At 41.5% G+C, this 25,380-nt stretch overlaps 1 protein-coding gene across 8 annotated transcripts in view; it reads left to right on the top strand.

Annotated features, from left to right (window-relative positions):
- The window catches only part of NFIB (nuclear factor I B), a 213,367-nt gene that overhangs the window by 131,781 nt on the left and 56,206 nt on the right, over positions 1–25,380 (top strand). For all 8 annotated transcript variants that reach the window (XM_035140574.2, XM_035140575.2, XM_035140573.2 and 5 more), the window contains exons 4-7: positions 3,934–4,002; positions 6,289–6,409; positions 7,458–7,576; positions 24,221–24,349. In XM_035140574.2, the coding sequence (XP_034996465.2) occupies positions 3,934–4,002; positions 6,289–6,409; positions 7,458–7,576; positions 24,221–24,349 (438 nt within the window). The remainder of the gene's footprint in view (positions 1–3,933; positions 4,003–6,288; positions 6,410–7,457; positions 7,577–24,220; positions 24,350–25,380) is intronic.

The following is a 25,380-nucleotide window of genomic DNA, read 5'->3' as shown; positions in this document are numbered from 1 at the left end:
ATCCATTTTTAAGCACTAGCTTTCATTCTGAAAGTCCACATAGCCTTCAGGTACTTCTTTTTTTACAGGCTTTGTTATGACAACTTGCTCCAAACTTGTCTTTTAAGAGATGGGCTCACACAGTACTTGGGTCTTTGCCCGGTATTCACAATGACACCAGCCTCATAATTGTAGTATTAAAGTAGGGGTTTTCACATCTCCTTAAAAAAGAAGAAAGCAATTAACCTCTCCAGCTCTTTGGTCTTTAAATACGGAGGCATCTCCTTTGATGATAACAAATGGCATTGTTCAGATTTTTGCAGGAAGATTCTTTTCCTCCACCAGATTTAAAAGTTAGCAGCGATAATAATTAGTGAATTATACTATTCCACATGACATTATCTCTTGGGCAAAAGGAGTCTTTAGTCAGTGAACGATGCTAGATCCTTATATTAGGTTTAAGTGCTGTAAAATCTGGCCACCAGACAAGGAGTAAATGAGAAATATTTGCCAAGAAGTTCTATTTAAAAGTATATTACGAGTTAATGCAGGAATTACTTAGGTTGGAGTCCGTGATAGATCCTGTTGAACTCAGTAGGACTTATTTCTGAGTAGGCACGCTTAGCATTGTAGACATGCACGGCATTTTTGAAGTTAAATCACCATGCAATGTTGGGGGGGGGAAGAATTCTTTCTTTTCCCTTGAACAAAATGTGATGATAGAAGAATGAAATGTTATTCTCAGTGGAGGTTAGCATCTAGCATCTAGCATAGCACATGCATACATAACAACAATAGCTTTTTTTTTTGTTTTCAAAGTTTGGTAAGAACTTTCCGCTGCTTACCTTTTGCCGCCTCTACAACCAAATCACAGCAGGTTGCAAATATAGAGTGATTTTCCGTCCCAGCAGATTGCAAATATAGAATGATTTTCTATCACACAGCTGGAAGTCAAGTACCCAGCCGCTGTGGATTTGCTAACTAGATCTCCTCACCAAATCCTCTTGGTGCTAGAACATATTGTGTTTACCTTCCTGTACTCAAAGGCACCTTTGGAACGCAACTTGCAGAGCAGAGTGCTTGGGGATGGTGTGTAACGCAGCACGGCGCCAGCTATGTGGTTACTCTCATTTAAGCTTTTAAACACTCGTTTAATATTTTAAATAGAAACTGTTGGTCTGCTGCGTTTTCAGAGCTGGTTTTGCTCTCAGTATCGCTTTGTCTGTGTAATGAAAAGCGGGGGGGGGGGGCTGTTTAGGCTGCTTCCTTTTCCCAGGTCAAGGAATATACAAAAGCTATGTAAAAGGGAGAAACCTTTTTTTTTTTTTTACACTGATCAAAGAGAAGAAAGGTTTTCAATTTCCTTTTCATTGCTAAGATGAAGTTAATTGCTATTTATTTAATGGTGGGCAGAGTATCCCCTCTTCTTCTAACTTGGTTCTCCAGATTAAGGTTACCAGACGTCCCCCTTTTCCCGGGGACAGTTCCCAGATTTACAAATTCGTCCCCATACAAAATCCATTGAAGTTGAAAAGTGTCCCTGGATTCATTGAAAAAAAATATGGTAACCTTACTCCAGATTGCATGTGGTGGAAATTAAACACGTAGGCAAGTATATTCCAGCAACTTTTCCCCCTTATCTACTAAATCCACTGTCCAACAGAAGCAATTTTGTTTTCTTGTGGGGGCTGTTGAAGCACAGAAAATGGATGCTAAACAAAGTTTAATACTCCTTTTCTCTAAGCTCAGCTATTTTTCCCAGTTTAGGGTTTCCACATGTGAGTTTAAAGTGGATTAAAAGCTCTCCCCTTTTTCTGCCAGTTAATTTGGATTTTTCCAACCCACAGATAACCCAATAAAGGAAGAGAATCTAATTTCAGATTGCACGTTACGCAACTGTGTGAATACACTAAGGTGCATTGTTTGGGCAGAGCTTTACTTTTGTGGTGACGTTTCCTCGAGTGCTGTCTATCACCTTACTTCTGCTTTCTTGAGCGCAACCTAGCCATTTCATTTCATCAGTCCAAAGGAAAGCATGCAGTGTGTTTATTTTCACTGCTTGTTGCTAAAGGCAACTCCGTGGCGCAGTTTCTTAAATGTTTTAAACAGCTGTTTCGTGCAAAACCTCTCCACTGCAAAATCGCTGTATTGAAAATACAAAAAAGGAAAAAAAAATGGTCGTTCAGGCGTGGGGGAAATCACCAGGTACAGGAGAAAGGAAGGAAAGTGGGAAAGAAAAATAGCAGCGCTTGTCCGCTCTTTAAACACTCCCCTCAAATCGCTTTCCCTATCCTGCAATGGCCATGTGCGTCGTCAATTTTATTTGCAATGCATTTGAACTTATTTACAACCCGAGTTGCAACTCAGTTTTGTGCGTCAGGAGGAGGGTCTGGAGATTAAAGGGCCTTGCATCTGCTCCTGCATGACCATTCCTTGCTCTGTTGAGGTGCTTTTTGGTGGGCTGCTAAATCTCACCTGGCTGCCTGTAAGGGGAAAATAGATATCCGCTCCACTTCCTAGTGGGGAGGACTTGCGGTGGACCACGTGGCCAACCACTCCCCTCTGGGGGTGGGGGGCAGAGTCCCGCATCTCCCGGAGGTCCCCGGCCATGTTATTGTTCCACCCAGCCAATCCGCTGGCTGGGGCGTGGCGTGGCTGGGCCCCATTTAAACCGTGGTGCGAGCCAGAGAGTTTCCTTCTGGCTCGCTTCCTCGATCTCCTGCCCTCCCTCCCTATTTTCAGGTTTTGATATTTGCCTTGCTATGGACCTCAGTTGGCCGCCATTGAAGGGCCTGGTAGGAATTTTTCCACTTGGCAAATTGGCTTGGGCCATTTGGTTTTTGCCTACCTCGTAGCAATCGTCACAACTTTGTAAGGTTTGGCGGTTAGGCATTGGTTGATCTTGTGGTGGGGAGGGGAGGTGTGGCCATCGCCTGCCCCTCCAAGCTTAAGGGTATTCTGTTAAAGGAATCTGGGAGTGTGGCTCTTGTATGAAGCTTGGGGCTGGGCTAGGGCCATGCCACGACCCCATCAGGAACCCAGGGGGAGCTCGAGTTGGTTTGCATCGACGGGGCTCCCCCTATTGGTGGTTGACCCTTACAGGACTCCCTGCGTGATGGGCAGGAGTCAGATATTGTTGCGTCAATTCTAGTGCCTAAGCCAATACCGCTCACATTTGGTAACCAATAAAGTTGTGGCCTGAATTTGCCCAATAACCATTAACCTAATATCCTTGTGTCTTACGCATCAAGGAGGGGGTGGCTATGGGGTCTCGACACACAACAGGTGCTGCCTCTCCATTGCCACTCAGCTGGGTAAAACGTGCACATTTTAAGGCGCATCTAGTCCTGCCCACTGCAATGCAGGAATCTCAGCTAAAGCATGCATGGCAGATGGCCATCCGACCTCTGCTTAAAAATCTCCAAGGAAGGAGAGCCCACAACAGACCATTCGACAGTCGAACAGCTCTTACTGTCAGAAAGTTCTTCCTGATGTTTATTATTATTATTATTATTATTATTATTATTATTATTATTATTATTATATTTTAATTTATATACCACCCTTCATCTGAGGAACACAGGGCAGTTTACAGCATCGAGAGACAAAAATACGTAACATAACAACAAAATAATAACAGTTTTTAAAAATCTGTTTGAGTAAAAGGTTTGCCATTTTAGCCACTTTGAAACATACTTGAAACATTTGCTTGTGTGCAAGTTTGGTGTTGCCTAGGTCCGGGGGGGGGGGGGCAGTTTTCCAAAACAAATAGAAAACTGATCAAGAAAGTAATTATATGCTATTTATTTGCAATAATCTACCAATCTAGAAAGTCTCATAATAATTGGCAAATTCTGAAAATTTAGTTTTGTAGAATTTGAGTGAAGATTTGAATTTATGAATTTTTTTTTCATCCCATTGTAACTAATTGTATTTTCATGTTTTCCCTTCCAGTGTATCTTGAGGATAGTTTTGTAAAATCTGGAGTCTTCAATGTATCGGAACTGGTGCGGGTGTCGAGAAGTAAGCTTTATCTTCTTTTAACCTATAGTTTTGTGTATTACAACGTTTCTGGCTAAGAATCCGAACTCCAAACCACAGGAAACATTAACATTTGAAGCCAGTGGAACCCTAGCCTTGAGTTATAGTGAAATCTTCTCCCCCCTTGGCCTCCCATTGTTGAATTGGCATATTCTGACAAACCATCTGCTTTTAAAAATACAGGCAGTTTTCACGGGGATATACGCATTGTTTAGTGTGTATACAGTAGGATCTGATTATATATCTGATTAGTGAACCCTATGAATTTCACTAAATGACTTTGAGCAAGCGGCTAACATTCTGACTTGCCCTGTAGATAAGTTACATGTTTACAGAGTATATTTAATAAATTAATCCCATTCAATGAGGTCCACCAAATATGTACGATTATGGCTGCAAACATATGCACACTTCCTTATGAATAAGTGCCATCAAACTAATTTCTGAATAAACCTGCAAAAGATTTCAGCCTTTGGTTGAAAGACCAGGGTAAGATTGACATTTAAGTAATAGTTTCAGTTCTATACTATTAGCTTTGTTTTAATGAAGTATCAGGTTGATCTGTTCAGACAATTTATTTTCTACAAAGGTTTGCATACCAAGTTTAGTTTATACTGATGATTGCGAGGAAGTAAAAAAAAAAAAGCATGGAAATCAGTTAAACAAGGAATAAGCTTTCTTATGCTGGCAAGAAAGACATGTTATAAATGTTGTTGTTGTTGTTGTTGTTGTTGTTGTTGTTGTTGTTGTTGTTGTTGTTGTTGTTTAGTCGTTTAGTCGTGTCCGACTCTTCGTGACCCCATGGACCATAGCATGCCAGGCACTCCTGTCTTCCACTGCCTCCTGCAGTTTGGTCAAAGTCATGTTCGTAGCTTTGAGAACACTGTCCAACCATCTCGTCCTCTGTCGTCCCCTTCTCCTAGTGCCCTCAATCTTTCCCAACATCAGGGTCTTTTCCAGGGAGTCTTCTCTTCTCATGAGGTGGCCCAAGTATTGGAGCCTCAGCTTCACGATCTGTCCTTCCAGTGAGCGCTCAGGGCTGATTTCCTTCAGAATGGATAGGTTTGATCTTCTTGCAGTTCATGGGACTCTCAAGAGTCTCCTCCAGCACCTCATGAGAAGAGAAGACTCCCTGGAAAAGACCCTGATGTTGGGAAAGATTGAGGGCACTAGGAGAAGGGGACGACAGAGGACGAGATGGTTGGACAGCCTTTAGTATTCTAAATTGCATTAAAGTCATTCAAAAATATGCAGCAACAATGAAAACTTCCAATTTCAGGTGCATTTGGGATAATTACACTGTAACATGAAACAATTAGTTTAACGTTCTGGGCCCTTAGCCAATTAGCAAGTAAATTATATGTAAACTACCCCAAGAATTTGATTGAAGGGCACCAAGAAATAATAAATACACACATTTGTTGTAAATAAGTCATGTAATGCATGCTTGTATTAATGAAACTGAAAATAATGTATGGAACATATTAATGTATGTAAAATAAGAGTTTGTTTTCCAATCAATATTCTGTTTCATCAACTGAAACAAGCATGTGTTTATGGTGCATTTAAAATAATCCCATTTTTTGTGTTGTTGCGTCCAGAATAAATACATTTAAAATTGTGTAACAGAAGTATTGTACTTGTGACAGTAATTTTCACTTTTTTCATGAAATGTTGACGGAACGGGAGAACTCATAGAACTGGTTAATCACATAACTGTCTAGCTTTCCCCTGGTTATGGGTTAATTTTTCCTCGAATTATGCAACTAGGAAAATTAATTTCCTCTTGCTTCTCATTAGACAAAAATATAGAGAGAACTTCATTTAAGGGTGTGCTTTTGTTAGTGTTAAAGGGACGCAGGTGGCGCTGTGGGTTAAACCACAGAGCCTAGGGCTTGCTGATCAGAAGATCGGCGGTTCGAATCCCTGCGACGGGGTGAACTCCCGTTGCTCGGTCCCAGCTCCTGCCAACCTAGCAGTTCGAAAGCACATCAAAATGCAAGTAGATAAATAGGAACCGCTACAGCGGGAAGGTAAACGGCGTTTCCATGTGCTGCTCTGGTTTGCCAAAAGCGGCTTTGTCATGCTGGCCATATGACCTGGAAGCTATACGTCGGCTCCCTCAGCCAATAATGCGAGATGAGCGGCGCAACCCCAGAGTCAGTCACGCCTGGACCTAATGGTCAGGGGTCCCTTTACCTTTACTTTTGTTATTATTAAATTGCTCTTTAAAGCCTGGTATGACTATCTTAATGCTGTGTTCTTTAGCGCCTATAACCCAGGGAGCTGGAGTGAACTTCCCCATTGGAGAACTTCCAAGTCAACCATACTACCATGACATGAACTCGGGTGTAAACTTACAGAGGTCACTATCCTCTCCACCAACCAGGTGAGCATATTGTTTTTAAAAAGATCTAGCTATTGTTAGGGTGTTTTTGTTGTTGTTTTTGTTGTTGCTGCTGCTATTTTTTGTATTTTTATTTTTATATCTTATGCTTTATGTGGAAATTGTTTAATTCAGCAGTGTACTTATTGATGTGTTTTATTTACAGCTTAAGATTACCATTGTTATATTTTGATTATGCAACACTTTTTATGTCGTATGCCGCCTTCAGCATAGTTTTTAACCGCGGAAAGGCGGCGTGCAAATTAAATGATGACGAGGTGCAATATTGTACTTCTTAATTATGTGTAGACTAGTAACAGTTAAATATTTCCAATGCTTTCTATTAAAATGGAAGTTCAAATAGGTGTGATACATTTTACATTATGAAGAAAGTCAACAAAAGAGAGTGGAAGCTTTCAAAGCGATCATTTTGTCAAACAATAGCAGCCACACTGGGCAGCTCCCAACAGAATACTAAAAGCATGATAAAACACCAGTCATTAATGATACATGTTAAAATATGAGTGACACTCCACACACCTTTGTGATTCAAGAAATCTTAAATAAAAAGTCAGATATTAATAATAATAATAATAATTATATAATTTATACCCCGCCCACCTGGCTGGGTTTCCCAAGCCACTCTAGGCGGCTCCCAACAAAAAATTAAAAATGCAATAAAACATCCAACATTAAAAACTTCCCTAAACAGGGTTGCCTTCAGATTTCCTCTAAAAGTCAGATAATTGTTTATTCCCTTGACATCTGATGGGAGGGTGTTCCACAAGGAGGGCGCCACTACCAAAAAGGCCCTCTTCCTGGCTCCCCGTAACCCTACTTTTCGCAGTGAGGGAACTGCCAGAAGGCCCTCAGAGCTGGACCTCAGTGTTCGGGCTGAACAAGGGAGGTGGAGATGCTCTTTGTAAATCTAGTGAGATCCACGAATAGTTTTGGGCTTGACATGCCATCTGGATCAATAGAGGTGCCTGTTGTTGCTTTTAAAACACCATAAAGGCATGTTAAATTAATGCTTCATCTTATATATTCACAGTAAGAGACCCAAAACTATATCCATAGATGAGAATATGGAACCAAGCCCAACAGGGGACTTTTATCCTTCCCCCAATTCACCAGCTGCTGGGAGCAGGACATGGCATGAAAGAGATCAAGGTGAGTAAATCCATATCTTTATAGAGCTTCGGACTCATTATCATTTGCGGAATTTTGTTTTACCTCATAAATACATTCATGCAGTTTGAAATGGAGATTCAAATCTAAATCTACTACTAGGCTGAAGTATGTTCCCAGACTTTTCAGACTTAGTAGTGTTCATTAGTCATCATTAACCTTAGCACCATCCTTTTTGTAAACACCAAGATATTGTGAATATGCATACCAATCCTTTTGCTAAAACAACAGTTTTCACTGGAAACGAAACCTGTCAAATTAGGGGGTCAGGATAGATATTAATTTATTCATCTGACTCTCTGGCTAGCGCAATCCAGCAACGCTGGTAAATAATTGAATAAATTATTAAGCTTTCACCATATATTTTATAAGAAAATGAATAAACATTCTGCCTTGTTTCTGTGCCTTTAATAGCAAGTTGATATGAAAACATTAATAAAGTAAAGCTGCCTATGGCATGAAGAAAAATAAATGCCTTCACTTATTTTATTTCCCCATGTTGTTTTGCTAATAGAGGTTCGGAAGCAGGTCCAGAAAAGATCTAATAGCCTTAACCCTGGTGATTTGCCTTCCTATTTTATGCTCCCTAATGTCTTGAGATTTTCAGTTTGCTTCGTTCTTAAATTATTTCTGTTTATCTTTACATATAAGCCAATGAACATACTAGTTTACCCTCTACTGCCCAGTAACTGCTATCCTGAAAGTTATAGACATTTAGCCAGCAATCATGCCGCTCACTGTCCTTGCATGTAACAAACATAACAAAGTGACCTTCCGTTTATCATTTATTATTTTTATTTCCTTAAGGCATCCATATAAAGCGTGCATAAAAAATTAATCAGGCAGAAAATAAAATAAAAATTCACCTTAAAACCAAATAGAAACTTGAATACTTCCTTAAAATTCCCACTTTGTCATGCGCCTGAAGTTCAGCAAGGAGTGTGCATGTCGAAACTGAGTTGGGAGGGAGTTCCAGAACAACTGAATGCATGGCTTCTGGTAGTTCAGTTGTAAGGAGGAATAGCTCACTGCCTTGATAGTCAGCCACCCTTGGCATGGCCAGTCATTTAGAGTATCTTTTAAGAGCAGACATATTGAGAAGTCTTGGTGGCATCCTTTGGCTTAGTTGCAGGGGTGCCCAAACTTTTTTCAAAGAGGGACAGATTTGATGAGGTGAACATGGGTGAGGGCCGGCCAAAGTTGTTGAGCTTTTTTATGATTGAAGTTTACCCAAGGTTGTTGAGCTTTTTTAGGATTTTACCCCAGGACATATACAGCCACGGGGCTCAGATTAAATCGATTGGCGGGCCGGATCAGGCCCCCAAAACGGACTTGGACATGCCTGGCTTAGCGGCACAGATCCAGGCAGAGGCTTAGCCACCCCCTGTTGTAAAGGGACATTTTTAATTGGTTTTATCAACCAGTTGCTTCCCCACCTTCCCTTATGTGAGAAATATCTGAAATATAAATGGGGTACTTGAATAAAACAGTTTTTTACATTTGACTTTCTCTTGATACAAGTGATACCCCATATTCCTAGCTAAGTGGCAAGAGTAATAAGGCCTGATTGAGTTCCACCTCCTCAGCGCCACTGTCTTGCCTTGTCAGAGGACATCAGTGGCAGCTGTTTTCTAGTAACTGCCAGCAAGGGAGGGCTTTCACCACAGGCTGAGCGAGATCAGACTGCTGAGCCCCAAAGCCTTGTTTTAGATGACATCAGCATTTGTTGCTGGCAAGTCTTTCACTGAAGTCCTCTGACATCATCACTGATGTCCTCTGACATCATCACTGATGTCCTTCTGTTTATCTTCTGACATCAGTGCATGGAAGTGGGGTTGAGGAGTTGAAACTCACCTAGCACATAACAGAGGCAAGTGAAGCATATCCGATCAGCAAAAATCAAACTTCCTTAGTTCTGGCTGATTGTCTCTGCCAGATTTCATGCCCTTGTTTGCTATTTGAAAGACCTGTGATATTACACAGAAAAGTGCATGGGTTACTAGAATTAGGTATTTTTTTTGGTAAAAGAATATAACTTCTCCTGAACCAGTGAAAGTTACCCATTCTCAGACGATCCTTATCTTTCATCTCATCGCCTTATGATGTTACCCAGTTTCCCAGTTGAAATTAATAACTATTTCAAGCTTACACATAAAAATGAATTACATATTGTATACGGTATGCAATAGCCTTTGTTTCAGATTTATATTGATCATGGTTTTTTTGCCTCGTTTCTTTTTAACATAGCATTAAGAAGATGGTTTCTGTGCAGGGTTTTTACTTCAAGGGAATGTTACACATTTTGGCGCAGTTGTGGTACCAACCATAAAAGTTCCATTTTAGTTATCTCTCAGCCCCTTTTGCACCCCAGTCAGTATCCCCGTTCCCCCAAATGATCTTTTTACCGCATGTCGAAACAATCTTTTATTTGGGCCAGTTTTTACATTCTTCCCACTTACCACAAAATATAAATTCAGAATGTACTCCCTCTTCCATAAAATTTCTATAAAGAATGCAAGATTTATTTGTATCTTTTTATACATATATTTGCAAGCATGGGATTGGGCTTAAAATAAAAAAAAGACTCACCTATTTGTATGATCACTTCATGAGGGGAACAGGAAGGGGAAATGCAATGTGTGATGGGAACACCATCTGAACAGATGCTCTGTTTTGTTGTCGTTGATTTTTTGGTACTGATTTCATGAAAAGTCACCCAGTTCTTAAAACCTGAATGCTTGTATCAAGAAGGATAATCTTTTAAGTTCCTTAGCATGGTGGTCTCTGCATAATTCTAGTTGTGGAGTGCAGAGTTCTGTGGTGCCTAAGCTTTGGTGACCTACAGTTAAGGGAAAAAATGGGTCTAAATGGATTCATGGTAAAAACCAATCATTTAAGGGCCCAAGGTTATGGAGTAGCATAAGTTCCTGTGCCCCCCCTTCTTTATTTGGCAATTGTAAGTATAATCAACAATTTGAACTGAGGCATAGGAAAACATAAAGGTAAAGGGACCCCTGACCATTAGGTCCAGTCGTGACCTACTCTGGGGTTGAGGCGCTCATCTCGCTTTACTGGCCGAGGGAACCAGCGTACAGCTTCCGGGTCATGTGGCCAACATGACTAAGCCGCTTCTGGTGAACCAGAGCAGCACACGGAAACGGCGTTTACCTTCCTGCTGTAGTGATACCTATTTATCTACTTGCACTTTGATGTGCTTTCGAACTGCGAGGTTGGCAGGAGCTGGGACTGAAGAACGGGAGCTCACCCCATTGTGGGGATTCGAAATGCCGACCTTCTGATTGGCAAGCCCTAGGCTCTGATCGGCGAGCCCTAGGAAAACATATCAGGGCGATAAATCATTTTCTCTCTCTCGTGGTATTTGAAAAAAGCAACCTTTGTTATTCTTTTAGGATCTTAGTTCCATTGCTTTAGTCCTGCTCCTGTAATAGACGTTGATATAAAAGACATTGCTGGTGGCTATTGCCATGTGAATTACACAAAAGACATAGGCTAAAATGGGCAAGTAAATGGGTAAACATCATGTGCCTATGTCTGCAGAGGCAATTTTCAAAAATGGTCATTGCCCACCCTCTTGGAATAATTTTCCCATGCAGATTTATTATAGGGACTGGACTGTTTTACTTTTTTGCAGTCTAACCTTTGACTGATAATTCATATTAGTTTATAGTCATTATAGTGCTGCATGGATGTGTTTGGAGTGTTATTAGCCAATTCCTTGCTATGTGTTTTAAATGGTTTCTGAATTTATTCCTATCCTGTCTCTTTAGTTTTAAGAGATGTTTGTCATGTCACTTAAAGGCTTAAATACTTACAATTTCCGTTGATGTGCTTCAATGATAAGCATGGCCTTCCATTGTAAACTAGACTGCCAGGCGTAGCATATCCTGAATGTGCAGACACAAATGTGTTTCCAACTTAGAATAAGATTGGTTTGGGATAGGCAGCATGATCAATCTTTTGGAGGAAACCTTTGACACATTCTAGGTTCCTCTCCGAGGCCTGGGTCCTTGGAGTTAAGTAGTTTCACTCAATCCACTGAACCCAGACTTCCAATAATGGTCGTCAAAATACCTGTCGTTACCTACTCAGTTCTAGAGAGCAATAGGATTCTTTATTGTGTACATCCACACAAGACACGTGGTTTGAGAATCCTATCAGAACACAACACACTCATTCTCTTCCTCATTGCACCCCCTTCACTCCTCGCTCAGCTTTACTCTTTTTTACACCCCTTTTATCTGTCAAACTCAACTCCGACATTCTATATCTGGGGCTTGCTTCACTCAGAATTCCATCACACTCACCTGTTGTCCGTCATTCTTCCACCCAAGACATTGTTATGTTGCATTATCAGAACAATACTTTTCCGGTCTCCTGAAATTCAGGGGCAGATGTGTTTATTACAATGAATAGGCACATTTGAGGTTTGGTTTTGTGTCGACTTCAGCATTGAGAACTATGGTTTTGATGTTATGAGTTGGTAAGTACCAAGGGACCTGGTACAGCTCATCCCCAGGGTCTCCATACGAGAGGACTCGGGTCACATCACAAAAGGAAAAAGAAGAAACACTATTGGCCAAATTGCTGCTTTCATAAGATTCTGAGGCTAGTGGCAGAAGATGAGATTGTTTGTAACCTCAGTTCCCAACATCCAGTTGCCATAAGAGTACAGTCATGTACTAATGGCAGGCACAGCTTTTCTAGAAGGTTCCTGAAGCTCAGCAGCACCTGAGATCTTTGCTCCACAAGTATGAATATGCAGAACCACAGTTACTGGTAAGTAATTCTTCTTTAAAGAAAAAGAAATGATGACAATCTTATCACAGTGTGAGAAAAGAGAATTTTGTGGGTTAAAAATATATATTCCATGGAATTTATGTTTCACCGTTTATTAAAGATTATTAAGTTAAAAGTCAGTGGTTAATATGTTATTTTATCTCTTGAGCCACGCTACCTTTTTGCACTCTCTCTCTCACACACATAAATATGGCATCTGATATGTTAATTACTTTAACATAACCCCCCTATTTATTCATTTAACTACTTTGCAGATTAATTTGAAATAGTATATGTAAGTACGTGTCAGGAGCGCAAGAGCTCAGTGCGCATGCCTTCTTCATGAAGTGCTCAAAAATTAGTGTGGGGACTTTGCAGTTCATTTAATTGGAAGGGAATGTGCAAAGCACTGACACAAAATAAAAGTTCAAAAGCACAATAATTTCACAGTAATAGACTGATCCGGTGCTGTTTCTGCCCGTGAGGTGCCTTCCTTGGCTTGAGCCGAGCTGAATCTCTTGGAGATGAAAGTGCACTTAAAACAATCTGTCAAAGCATGACACACATTTTGGCCAGGATCCCAGAAGCTGCTTGGGGAGTAGTGGGGTACCTGAAGGTGCCTGGAATTTCAGATTAGAAATCCTGGCAACCAGAACCAAGCACATCACTCCCGAATCACCATAATGGTTTTCCAGAAAAGAGGGAGATGTTCTCTCCTCTTCCCAGGCACCACCGATGCAGCTGGCTATTTGGTAATTCTGCAACTTCTAACCTAACTGTTGTCAAATGAAACAAGTTGTTCTATAAACCTCCTAGGGTCTGGCTGCCTTTGCTAAGTACAGTGGTATCTCAGGTTAAGTACTTAATTGGTTGCGTGCCGAGGCACCAAGAGGACCCCCCAATAACTCACACAGACACCATAATTTTTGTTAAGGTTTTTGGCATTAAAATTTGGCCACAACTTTTTTTATTAAAATACAATCAATTAAATGTGAGTGCTTGCTTAGTCATTGGTTCCCAGCCATCTGTCTCCCGCCTGGGACAGATCTGACTCCCTCTAGCCTAGTAGGGGAGTCAGTAAGTAAGCAGCCCCTGAGAGAGGACGGGGCAGGGGGGACAAGCCCTTCTTTGTCCTCTCCCCAGATGCTCCCCGAGGCCATAGCTGCCAAGTTATCCCTTTTTTAAAGGGATTTTCCCTTATGCTGAATAGGCTTCCTCGCGAGAAAAGGGAAAACTTGGCAGCTATGCCCGAGGCTCATGTGTGGTCCTGACCCCTAGCGGGGATAAACAGACAAACATGTGGAGCCCGGGATTCCTTTAATGCAGGCATGTCAAACCTGAGGCCCTCCAGATGTTTTGGACTACAATTCCCATCTTCCCCAACCACTGGTCCTGCTAGCTAGGGATCATGGGAGTTGTAGGCCAAAACATCTGGAGGGCCGCAGGTTTGACATGCCTGCTTTAACGGAATACTTCTATATGGCAGCAGCAATCACATGAGGGTCAGGCCCTGCCAAAATCTGTACCCCTCGACCAATTATTTGAACCAATGACTAACCGCAACCTTACAAGTTGTGACTAATTGCAGTATGGTAGGCAAAAACCACCTGACACCAGCCAATCAGTCAAGTGGCAAAATCCCTACCAGGCCCCTGAATACAGGCGACCGCCTAGACAGGCACTGCAAGGTCAAGCAAAGGGGCCTAAATGAAGCGGAGGGTGGGCGGGAGATTCGAAGCGAGCAGCAAAGAGGTAGCACAAACTGCTCCTTCAGCTTAAACCAAGCAAGGGCTGTCAATCAACAAATTGCAACAAGGAAAAATCCCCAGCAACAATTAAACCACCAATCAAAGCCAAATATCAGACCACCCCCAAGGCCCTGGGTTGTCTTGTTAGCCCTGCCGCAACCCATGCTCTCTCCTATGGAGAGAACCTGTTTTCTGGAAGTCCGTAGTTAACCTGAAGCGTACTTAACCTGAAGCAAACTTTCCCATTGAAAGTAATGGAAAGTGGATTAATCTGTTCCAGACGGGTCCGCAGAGTACTTAACTTGAAAGTACTCAACCTGAAGCATACTTAACCCGAGGTATGACTGTAATTTGTCCCTTGAGTGAGAAATCTATACCATGTTTGCTCAGGGATGGTGGGCTTGGTCCTAAACTGAGAACCCTGATTTCCAATTGCAACGTACTGCCGAGGCATTCCAAAACCAAAAGACACCTTTTGGGTTGGACACTGAGACAGTGCAGGGAGCTGCAGACAGAGAATGAAAAGGAAAGATCCTGTCTGTACACACACAAAATGGTGTTTCTTGAAAGCACTATTCAAAGCTAGGAGGCGATATGAAAACGAATAGTCACTCCATGATTAAAATTGGTATGCAATGCGACATTTCCTTTCCATCCTTACCCAGTTTTATGAAGTAATGAAATTATAGTTGATATTGCTTACTGTGGGAAATAAATGCATTCTTAAAAAAAAAACACCCTTTGATGGGAAGAGGATCTTGCTTAGAAAAGGGGACAATTTAAAATGCAACAGGATGCAAAAACATTTGCCATTGAAAGGACTCTGCAAAGAACTGGCACGGGTTAAGAAGAAGCCATACCCTATATATTTAATAAAATTTGTTTCTTGGAAAACAGCAGCAGTTTCACGGCTCAACAGCAGTTAAACTCGTTGTTAACGTTAGAGTAAGACAACATATTTACTCGGGCGTGGAAAGTAATAGGATGTTATGGTGTGTTCCTCGAGCATTGAATACAGATATAAAGATTTATTTCAAATTGTACATTAGGGTGTACAATTAAATACATTTTAATTTTACAGTTTCTTCATCATGCTCACTTTCCTATGGTTCTTCTGCGTTCAACAACAGCAAACTAGTACAACCCCAGCTTTCCATTAAAACAGAAGTGCTTGGATCCCCTTCGCCTGTTCTTCACCTTCCCCCTGCCGGACTTCCTTGTGATGAGGAACAAATACCTTCTGCAGAATATCCTCCTCCTGGACCTCTGCCATCTTTTGCTATCTCCCCATCTTCTGGACTTGCTTTCCCTGGAATTCCTTTAAATATGGGGCCATCTCCCGATGGGCCTTTCCTTATTAGACCCCCGTCTCACGGTTTTTCTAAAATGGAAATCTTAATTTCAGAACTTAGAGAATTAAAAGGGGAGGTACGTAGCGCTGTTCAGGAACTGAAAACCATAACTGGACAGCTAGGCCAGCTGCTCACCTACACAGGACAGAAAAATGCAATTCCCAAGGCACACAGTGAAGGTTAAGCCCTATTTTTTCTCCCCTGGAGAAACATTCTTTTCCTGGACAACACATTTATTCCCTAAGGATGCCCATTTGATTTGTTCCCTAAGGATGTCCTTACAGGATGCCGATTTGATTGTGTTAACTGTGTATTCTGTCCTAATGAAAGCATGACCAAAAGCTTCTTTTAAGAGAGTTATATATCTATATTCCACTAGCAATTTGTTGTACTGTTGTAAATATTTAACATCTCACGATATATCCTAATAAATGTATACATGCACTATACACCAGCCTTTATTGTGTTTTATTTCAAGTTCTTACCATCAGCTCTTGCTTTCCTAAAACGGATCCCTGCAAAGGAGCGGTTTACAACATAAAATGAAACAGAGCGGGGGAATAACAGAAGGAATAGAGAGGGGAAGATAGCTGGCAGAGGACGAGTGCAAGGAAGGGGGATCCTCGCAAGTCAAGGGGAGGACTAGGCGATAAAGATCCATAATACGTACAGTGGTGCCTCGACTTACGAATTTAATCCGTTCCGAAGGCACCTTCGTAGGTCGAAAAATTCATGAGTCAAAAAGCGCCATTGGAAATGCGATTTCCTATAGGAATGCATTGGAAATGGAAAAATTCGTAAGTCGAAGCAGCCCCATCTAAAAATTCGTAAGTCAAAAAAACCCTACCTAAAACCGCCGTGGTTTCCATTCGGGTGTCAAGAAATTCGTAAGCGTGCAGCCATTTGCCCCATTCGTAAGTCGAAAAATTCGGTTGTCAAGTCGTTCGTAAGTCGAGGTACCACTGTACTGTATAAAAAGCATCCCAAAGCATTTGTCCATTGCAGAGTTTGCACATGAGAGTCCTTGTAATCATGACCTGACAGATGGATGCCTTCCGTATACCTCTTGAGTAAAAACCAACCAACCAGGTAGGGCCATAAGATATTCTGGCCGTTGCTGGATTGGAAGGTCAGCTCTCCCAATACTGGGAGGCTCGTTGTTGCAAAAGCTCTGTATGTAAGAACCGGTGCCTGAGTTACCTTTCCATCCTCTTCCATCCCAATCCCTTTTCCTTTTGTGTTGCGTCTTTTTAAATGGTAAGCCTGAGCGCAGGAATTGTCTTATTATGGATATTTGTAAGCCGTTCCGGGAACCTTCCCCCCCCTCCCCCCAACTAAAGAAAAGGGTTAAATCCTTTCAACAAACCCATGTAAGAGGTTCCATGTTGCTGGAATATAGTTCAAAAATATGTTCATATCAGATAGCCAGGTCAGTAGCTAGTTGTTATCCAGATATGAACCTCAATAAATAAATAAAAAAGAAAGGAAAAAGGCACAGGTAGGCATCAACTGTTTTCTTGCTGCTTTGAATTTAAGGCAATGGACACTCCTAATCATCCTCAGCAATGTCTGTTGCCGCCTGGAGAGCTTTGGGAATGTAATTTTCCTCTGCCTCTCGGCTCATTGGATTCAGATGCCAAGCACTGTAAATACTTTCCCTGTCTCTCCTCAAAATACAATACAGCGGACGCTCGGGTTGCGAACGTGATCCGTGTGGGAGGCACGTTCGCAACCCGCATCATTCGCAACCCGCAACGCTGCGTCTGCGCACGCGCGGGTTGCGATTTGGCACGTCTATGCATGCACAAAACGTAATATAGCGCTTCGGCGCATGTGTGAGCGCTGAAACCGGGAAGTAACCCATTCCGGTATTTCCGGGTTCAGCACAGTGCGCAACCCGAAAACACACGAACTGAAACGTCTGTAACCTGAGGTATGACTGTATCTCAAATTATCTGATCAGAGAAGCTGCTGCTTTAAAGTCAAACCTACAATCAACCGCCCTGATATCTTCTGATGAAGGGCAGTATATAAATTTAACTAACACCACCACCAGCATCAATAATAATAATAATAATAATAATAATAATAATAATAATAATAGCAGCAGCTAGGGCTTTTTCCAGCCTAAACTCGCTGGAAATCAGTTCTGGCCCCTCTCAGGTGGGTGCCATTGCCATTATAAAAGAATAAGGGAAGCGTTTGTGGAGAGTTCCAGCACTTCTTTTTCTAGAAAAATAGCACTGATAATAGCCGAATACTCGGTCGAACAATGGCTTTCTAGGGTCTAACCTGAGGACCAAACTAGATATGACATGGGAGATCTGTTATCAGAATCTCCTGTGATCTTTAGGGATTTTTAAGCTAGGGGCAGCTGCATATATCCTGTCATAGACTTAGATCAGGAAGCAGCATGGGAGGAAAGTGATAAATATCCCTCCCTCGACACCACTTCAACGCAGCCATAGGGGGATGCTAATTTGTAGGCAAGTAAAGAAATTGCTTGGGGGGGGGGGCAAAATCACCCTACATTTGTCGCTCAGTTTCTGAACATAAATTTATTTCTTGATACTGTAATACTTACTACCATATTTATTCAAATGTAATGCACACCTTTTTGGGCCAAATTAACTTCGTGAAAATTAGGGTGCACGTTAGATTTGGTGGTGCATTACATTCGAGTAAATACGGCAATTCGCAGACACTGAAGACGGTATTGAGCCATGACTTGCTCAGGGCAGTCATATGTTTATTCCCAAGGAGGAAGCAGTTTGGGATTGGAAAGGAATGTCTATAATCTGATCTAGACAAAGGAAATGTTACCTTGATGTATGAAATTAAAATCGATCGCAATAATATAAGCATGCTTAAGTTTAAATCTGGTCTTTTCTCTTTTCTCTCTCTCCTGTTTTATGTCTGTCGCTGTAATCATCCAGAACTACTACAGTTTCAAACAATTCAAGCCTGTTGACCCAGATTGGTTGTTAAAAAACCTATGAATATAAAAAATTTCTTTTATGCTAACAGAACATTGTGGCCCCAATTTACATACGAGCCCATAGTTTTTAGTAGCCTTAAATGTCCTTAATTGTATTGGATTTCAAGCTGTGTTTAAATGTGCTGCTTTAAAATTCATTTCAGTTCCTCAAAGGAATCTCCTAAAATGGAACATTCAACAGCAATCCAATACACACTTACTTGGGAGTAAATCCTATATAACTCCATAGGGCTGTATTCTGCTGTTAGTAGTTTTTCAAACTGGCTAACACCAGGACTAAAAAAATACTGATTTTACTTGATTGATTTGTGCTGTAGACCAATATTTCTTAGATTCTTAATACTAATACACTGCACTCAGTAGCATTTTTGTTTAGTGTTTTGTTTTGTTTTTTACCCTAGAGGCATTATGAACCTCAGTGATACGCCAGTTCTTAATGGACAAACAACATATTAGCCAGTATCAAGTGCAATACGTTTGGCTTTTACAATTAAATTTCCTCACAGCCACCAAGGCTTTGCTTTTTTGCTTTTAAAGTTCTGTCTCTGTCGGTTATGAAATTATCTGAAGAAATGACCTAGATGATGTAATCCACAACATTTTTCTGTAGTGTATAAATCTAATAGCCTGTTGTTAGTTTTGGGTAGGATTTTGTAATCGGGTGTTCTTAACAGAGTGATCTTGCTAGTACAGTCGTATTATAGGTATATTCTACAGCATATTGATCCTTCTAATTTTTGGAGAACATTAGGAAAGAGCTCATCATCATGACAGACAGGTTGAGGAGGCTGCCCGAGTGAAGGCCTGTGTAATTCAAGGATCTCTTGGAACTGTATTAACACATGTGTGCACTTTGTGGTGCTGTGGTCTAAACCACTGAGCCTCCTGGGCTTGCTGATCGGAAGGTCGGTGGATCGAATCCCCACGACAGGGTGAGCTTCCGTTGCTCTGTCCCACTTCCTGCCAACCTGGCAGTTGGAAGCACACCAGTGCAAGTAGATAAATAAGTATCGCTGTGACGGGAAGGTAAACGGTGTTTCCCTGTGCTCTGGTTTCCGTCACAGTGTTCCATTGCGCCAGATACGGTTTAGTCCTGTTGGCCACATGACCCGGAAAGCTGTCTGTGGACAAACGCCAGCTCCCTCGGCCTGAAAGCGAGATGAGCACTGCAACCCCATAGTCGCCTTTGACTGGACTTAACCGTCCAGGGGTCCTTTACCTTTTACCTTACTTTGCTCATGGATTCATAATGCTCCTTTTTAGTGGAGCATTCTTACCCAAGTGTTGAGGTCAGCTTTTGCCTTCACCTTGATTGTTTCTCCAAGTGCAGCTTTTATGCGGGGAGTGAGGAGGGAATTAAGGGACAAAAAAAACCTGTCTCCCAGTTTGGGCAGAGTAACTTTTCTGCCCATGCATAAGCTCTGTACTATGAACAAACTTACATCAAAGTATGGTAGTCCATCTCTTTCCTAGGCATATATGAAGATGACGTCTTTTACCCTTCATAGTTAGGGAAATTAATCCTCTGGCAACTCACCAATGCTTTATCTAGCACCTGAAAATGATAAAATACAGTCCAATTTGTAATGACTGTTTTAAGTCAGCGAGGGGTTATTTTTTATGTATTGTATGCATTTAGAGTCAGGTACTAACTTGTCCCCCCCCCTTTTAAAGAATTTTCTTAGGTGTTAGAATGATTCCTCCCTTCCTGCTTAATTAGGGAAGACTGAAGAGGAATAAATAATTCAGTCAGGCTGGCATTTCCTGAAATAGTTGGGTCCATTTGCAGAAGATGCAATCTGTGGTTGGTTTGTTTTTTTAAGTATTACTTTTGCGCCACTTGAGCATTGTACAAAAAAGTGAAAATAAATCGATAGATGGTGTTCTGATTGCATAAGGCACCATGCACATCCTTTTATGCAAGAGGAAACAGAAGAACTGTGATAGGGCACGCCTATTACAGCACTTTGAACTCTTGCACAAATGTTTGTGGAATAACTCCTAACTATAGTCCTTCTGCTTATTGTTACTTGGCTTCAATGTAGTGCTCCTTGCAGAGAAAGATTTCATTTAATTAAGTAGCTTGAAGCTGCGACTAAATGGAGGTGGATTTGGGAATTAAGCCGGGCTGGCTGCAGTAGATGCAAAACTATTCTTTCTGCGTCTGTGCCCCTATTCCTTGGTGGCTCTCCTCCGGCAGATTCATGGGAAAGTGAACATGTTGTGTTGCTGCCTGTGAAAGGCGAGCAGGTGTCCAATGCAGGCAGGTGGGTCCTTGAACTCTGCCTCTCTCACAAGTTGACTCCAGGAATGTTCCATTAACAGGTGGCTCGCTGATTGGGGTGTGCCATGTGACATTTATCGAGGGAGCCCCTGGGATGGCAGGCAGCTCCATACAGAGGCAGAGGGCCTGTGCTTTTGATGAGGAAATTGCTGAAACTCATGTCTCATTAGTGTTTCCTAAGGTTCTTTGGAAGCAAACAACAGTTTAATTAAAGTCTGACGTAAACACATTTCTGCACTCCTTCCCCGCAGCATTTTATCACATTAGAATTGATCAAAATAGTTGCCTTGGGCTGACTTGAGCAGATATACATCTGGAGCGCCATTTGTGCAAGCTGCCGTTGAGCTGCCTACATACATTATGCTTCACAGCAACTCTCTCTCTCTTGCCTTCCTTTGTAGATGGAATTACGTTGTTGGGAGATGAGTTGATCTAACGTTCTCCCCCCCCCCCCAATTTGCATAAGCCTTTATCCCTTTGATGTGCTAGTGTTTTAAATTTATAACATAACGCGGTCCAGACATGCATATTCTTTACCTTTATAGTATTATGCAAGAATAACTTCCAAGCTTTTAATCTAGCCATACTTCCGTTTAATTCCACCACCAACTCAACACCAGTTTTATTCAGAGACATGTATGAATGTTACGATCTTGTGTTGTATTAGCACAACGTTCATTTCTAACTGGTGTCAGCTAAAGATGCCAGCGCTTATAATCCTGTAGAGAAGCGTTACCAGTAATTGTTTATCTCCCCTCCGTCCCAAATGAAGGAGATAGATATGTCGTTCCCATTCTGACACAGTCCTGTTGCATATTCTTTCCCAGTTACTCAGTATTATCAATATATATATATATCAAACTGAAGATGTAGAAGAATGGATTATTGCATTTTAACAGAGCACTAAAAAGGTATTGTAAGAAATGTCATTTACAGAACATTAGTTGATAAAACCGGTGCTGAAATAAAAATTGTAAAATGAACAAATGCTGTGGGTGGTTGTACAATATCTCAGTACTTAAAGACTTGGTGAAGACTTGAGCCTATGGAAAGAATAACATTGTAGGTGCCTGCCAACCCTCAGTGAGGAGGGCATTCCACATTCGAGGCACTAAGAAAACTTGTTCTCCTAATACTCTATACTTGGATTTGGGACACCAAGAACGACCTATCCTTCAGAACTTAACAGCTGGGCAGGTTTTCCTTCAGATATCTGGGTCTTTATACATCTACAGTATAAACAGCATCCGGTTGCCCACTGTGAGAACAGGATTCTGGCCCAGATGGGCCATTGGTTCAATCCAGCAGGCTTTTCTTATGTTCTGAACAACCTGACCACGTTGAATTGGGCCTGGAAGCCCATTGCTAATCCCGTGGAATTGCAGTAATACGATTCCAGCTGGCTGACTCGCTAACCTGGCCACCGCATTTTGCCGTAACTACAGCTTCTGGGTCATCAGCGAGGGCAGCGCCATGTAGAGTACATGCAAAAAGGGAGATTTACAGTAATCCAAGGGGGAGGTTACCATTTTAGTGCTTTTTGCCCTTGAGGTGGCAGTTGGGTGTGGAGCTTGCATCACCCCCACCCCCCACATACCACTTTAACGGACTGTCTTCTTAGCGCTGAGATTATATAAGTATGCAAGAGTCACCTTGCCGAAAGGAAATTTTATTTAATTTTATGAAGCGAATGTGTATAATGGCTTTTGTGCTGGGAGTAGAAAGGGTGTTGTTGTGTAGCAAAACGAAAATGTGCTAGTCAAAGAAGAAGGGTGCTGCTATTTACAACTCTTGTAGATGCAAGTTTATGTTATTAGATACTGATTTCAGTTATACATTGAAGTGAATATTCATTTTTTCAGTATTTTGTCTCACTCTTCCAAGTATTTCAGGGCCATTATGCTCACATCAGCACAGAGAGGTCAGTTAGGCTGAGAAAGAGCCCCATGTTTTCTTAACCCACAACTCTTTAAAATTTACACAAGGCAAATTAATACTTAGTTTTGTAAAATGGCTTTTTGTAGAGCTTTTCCAATCTTTTGATACATGCAGGTGTTTTTCTTGAATAATATTGGAGACACACGTCAAACTACACTCAAAAAGAGTGTCTTCTTTGTATGTCTTCTCTGTCTACTCTCCAGCAAGTGGATGGACAGGCAGGCTGTGAAAACTAAGCATGGGAAGGGTTCCTCCAGCTTGCTTCCTGTTCATTTGCTTCACATTTCTAAGATTTTTCAGAAAATTCTTGGAGTCTTTCCAAGAGTTTTCTGAGGTCACTTCCAGATGAACCGTATATTGAGCAGCCGCCCAGATTTGTTTTCGCGAAAATTGTGGAGGTTATACGCTGTTGTTGTCAAGTGGTTGTTATGCTCCACTTTTCTTACCGCAAAAAGTCTGGATCGTGCTGGAAGTTGCTTTATCTCAATGAACACACCACTTATCTTTGCTGTGGGCTATGAAGGTGCACTCTTATTCTGCAGGTGGCATGTGCTGGCATCTACCCAATTGTGTGAAAGATTCACGCCCAAGCTCAACCTTCTGGAAGCACCCTTAGAGAGAACTGGAAAGGACGCTTGAGTCTTTGGTAGCTTTCTGCCAGCCCCCAAGTTCTCCATAATCACTCTGCCTTCTCCCCCCCCCCCCCAAAACTCCTCAGTTTACAGAGGCGGCGAGTGATTGCAGGATCGTTTTTTTTAAAGATTGAAGTGTTTCCAGCAACAATGAAGGATTCTGAGCATACTTAGAAACTTCCGTTACTGCCAGGAACCTTGGGAGCGATGCTATCCACGTTTCCTGTTTTGGTATACTGAACAAGGATAAACTGAAAATTTTGGTTTTCAGGGCCACAGTGGTAATGGGTGGCTTAAGAGTGAAGCTTAATTTTGCCGCAAGTCCCCCAACACACACACACACACACACACACACACACACACACACACACCACAAGGTTAAGTTTGGGAAAGGGGCAATCAGTGGATTCATCCTATTGCAAACCAGACTGAAATTTGCTGGGGGTCTGGGCTCATCTCAAAATGGGCTTTGTCAGTGGAGTAGAACCACTTCAGATTTATAGCCCCCCTGCTTTTGTGGCATGCTCACCCCAGTAAAGTCTGCCCGGTGCCATCATTAACACTGCATTTGTTCCAGGCAAAAACTTAACGCTTTTCTCAGACATTTGATGAATTAAGATGATTCCCCCCCCCTGCCTACTAATGGTACATTTTCATTGCTGAAGTTTTTACTGCTGTTTCATTGGGTTTTATATAGGTCACTCTACGGCTTTTAATATAATGCAATGTTCTTCTCTTTTTATCATATACGATGCTGTATTCTTTTAATTGTTAAACGTTGCTTGGAGTTTCTTCGTGTGCCGAGTGACTGATAAACAAGAATGGTGCTATGTGACCTCTAGGCTAACGTATCTATTATGTCGTGTCGTCACTGCAGATATGTCTTCTCCTACAATGAAGAAAACCGAAAAGCCTTTGTTTAGCACTACATCTCCCCAGGATTCTTCACCAAGACTGACCACTTTCCAGCATCACCATCCAGGGATCCCGGGAGTTACACACAGTGGTGAGGATGCAAGAGGGATGGAAAAACTCTGAACCCTGGGCTAGTCTTTCCCCAGCCACAATAATGCCCCTTTTATTGACTTAATGCTCAATTTAATGTTCAGCACAAAGTTATATGAAGGAAGAGATTCTGAGAAGTTCAGTGTGCTTTAGCTAGAATAAATCTCTTGAAACCAGGGGAAAAAAACCACTTTCACAATCCCAGAAGTTTATTTACTGCTACATGATATAGTTTCCTGGGATGACAAATAATCTCAAAATGGATGTGAATCTGTAATTATATGTTACTTGTTAAATATTGTTCTCCTGTGGAAATTAATTATCACAATGAGGTTCTAGTGATAAGGAGATTGACATGCAGAACTTGAGTAAAATTATTTCCTTGAAAATAAGTTCAGAATAAAAATAAGGGAATGCTTAGGTTATGAATCACAAAAGCTTACAGTATTGATAACTTCCTAAATTTAATATTGCCTTTTCCAAGGGTCTTTCCATTAGTAAGCCATAGAATACGTTCCATAGGTGCAGTATTACATTAATAGCACAATCTCTTGCATATTTTCTTGGAAATAAGTATCATTTTGCCCACCCATGTAAATGTGTGTTAGGATTGCAGCCAAAGAGGTAGCATGCAACTTGAACAGGCTTATTTCAAAGGCTTAAAAAAGGGTGTTCTGAAAGGGTGAACTATAAATAGGGAAGTGATTTTTCTCCAACACAGATTTCCTCAGTTGATAACAAAATAGTTCCTCTCCGTTTCCTTGCTACTCTAAACTCAAAACATGGAAGGATTATTATTATTATTTGCTTAAACAACTATCCCTTAGTGTCGCATTTTTAATTGCCGCCTTCTTTATTAAGAGAGATCCCAGAAGGACCTAGGAACCATCTGAATCTTCTCCTTCGGGCACATAATAGCCCGAATAACTGCACTGAGAAAAGAATGAATGGGATCTAGAGGAAAGAGGTTGGGGAAATTAGCATAAGCAGAGGAGAGAAAAGAAAAGAACACTTATAGAAGAAATGTGTATT

Source organism: Zootoca vivipara, chromosome 16 (genome assembly GCF_963506605.1).
Source record: "Zootoca vivipara chromosome 16, rZooViv1.1, whole genome shotgun sequence".
Classification (NCBI taxonomy): domain Eukaryota; kingdom Metazoa; phylum Chordata; class Lepidosauria; order Squamata; family Lacertidae; genus Zootoca; species Zootoca vivipara.
The sequence above is the reverse complement of the archived record's forward strand: the minus strand, read 5'-3'. Positions and strand labels throughout refer to the sequence as shown.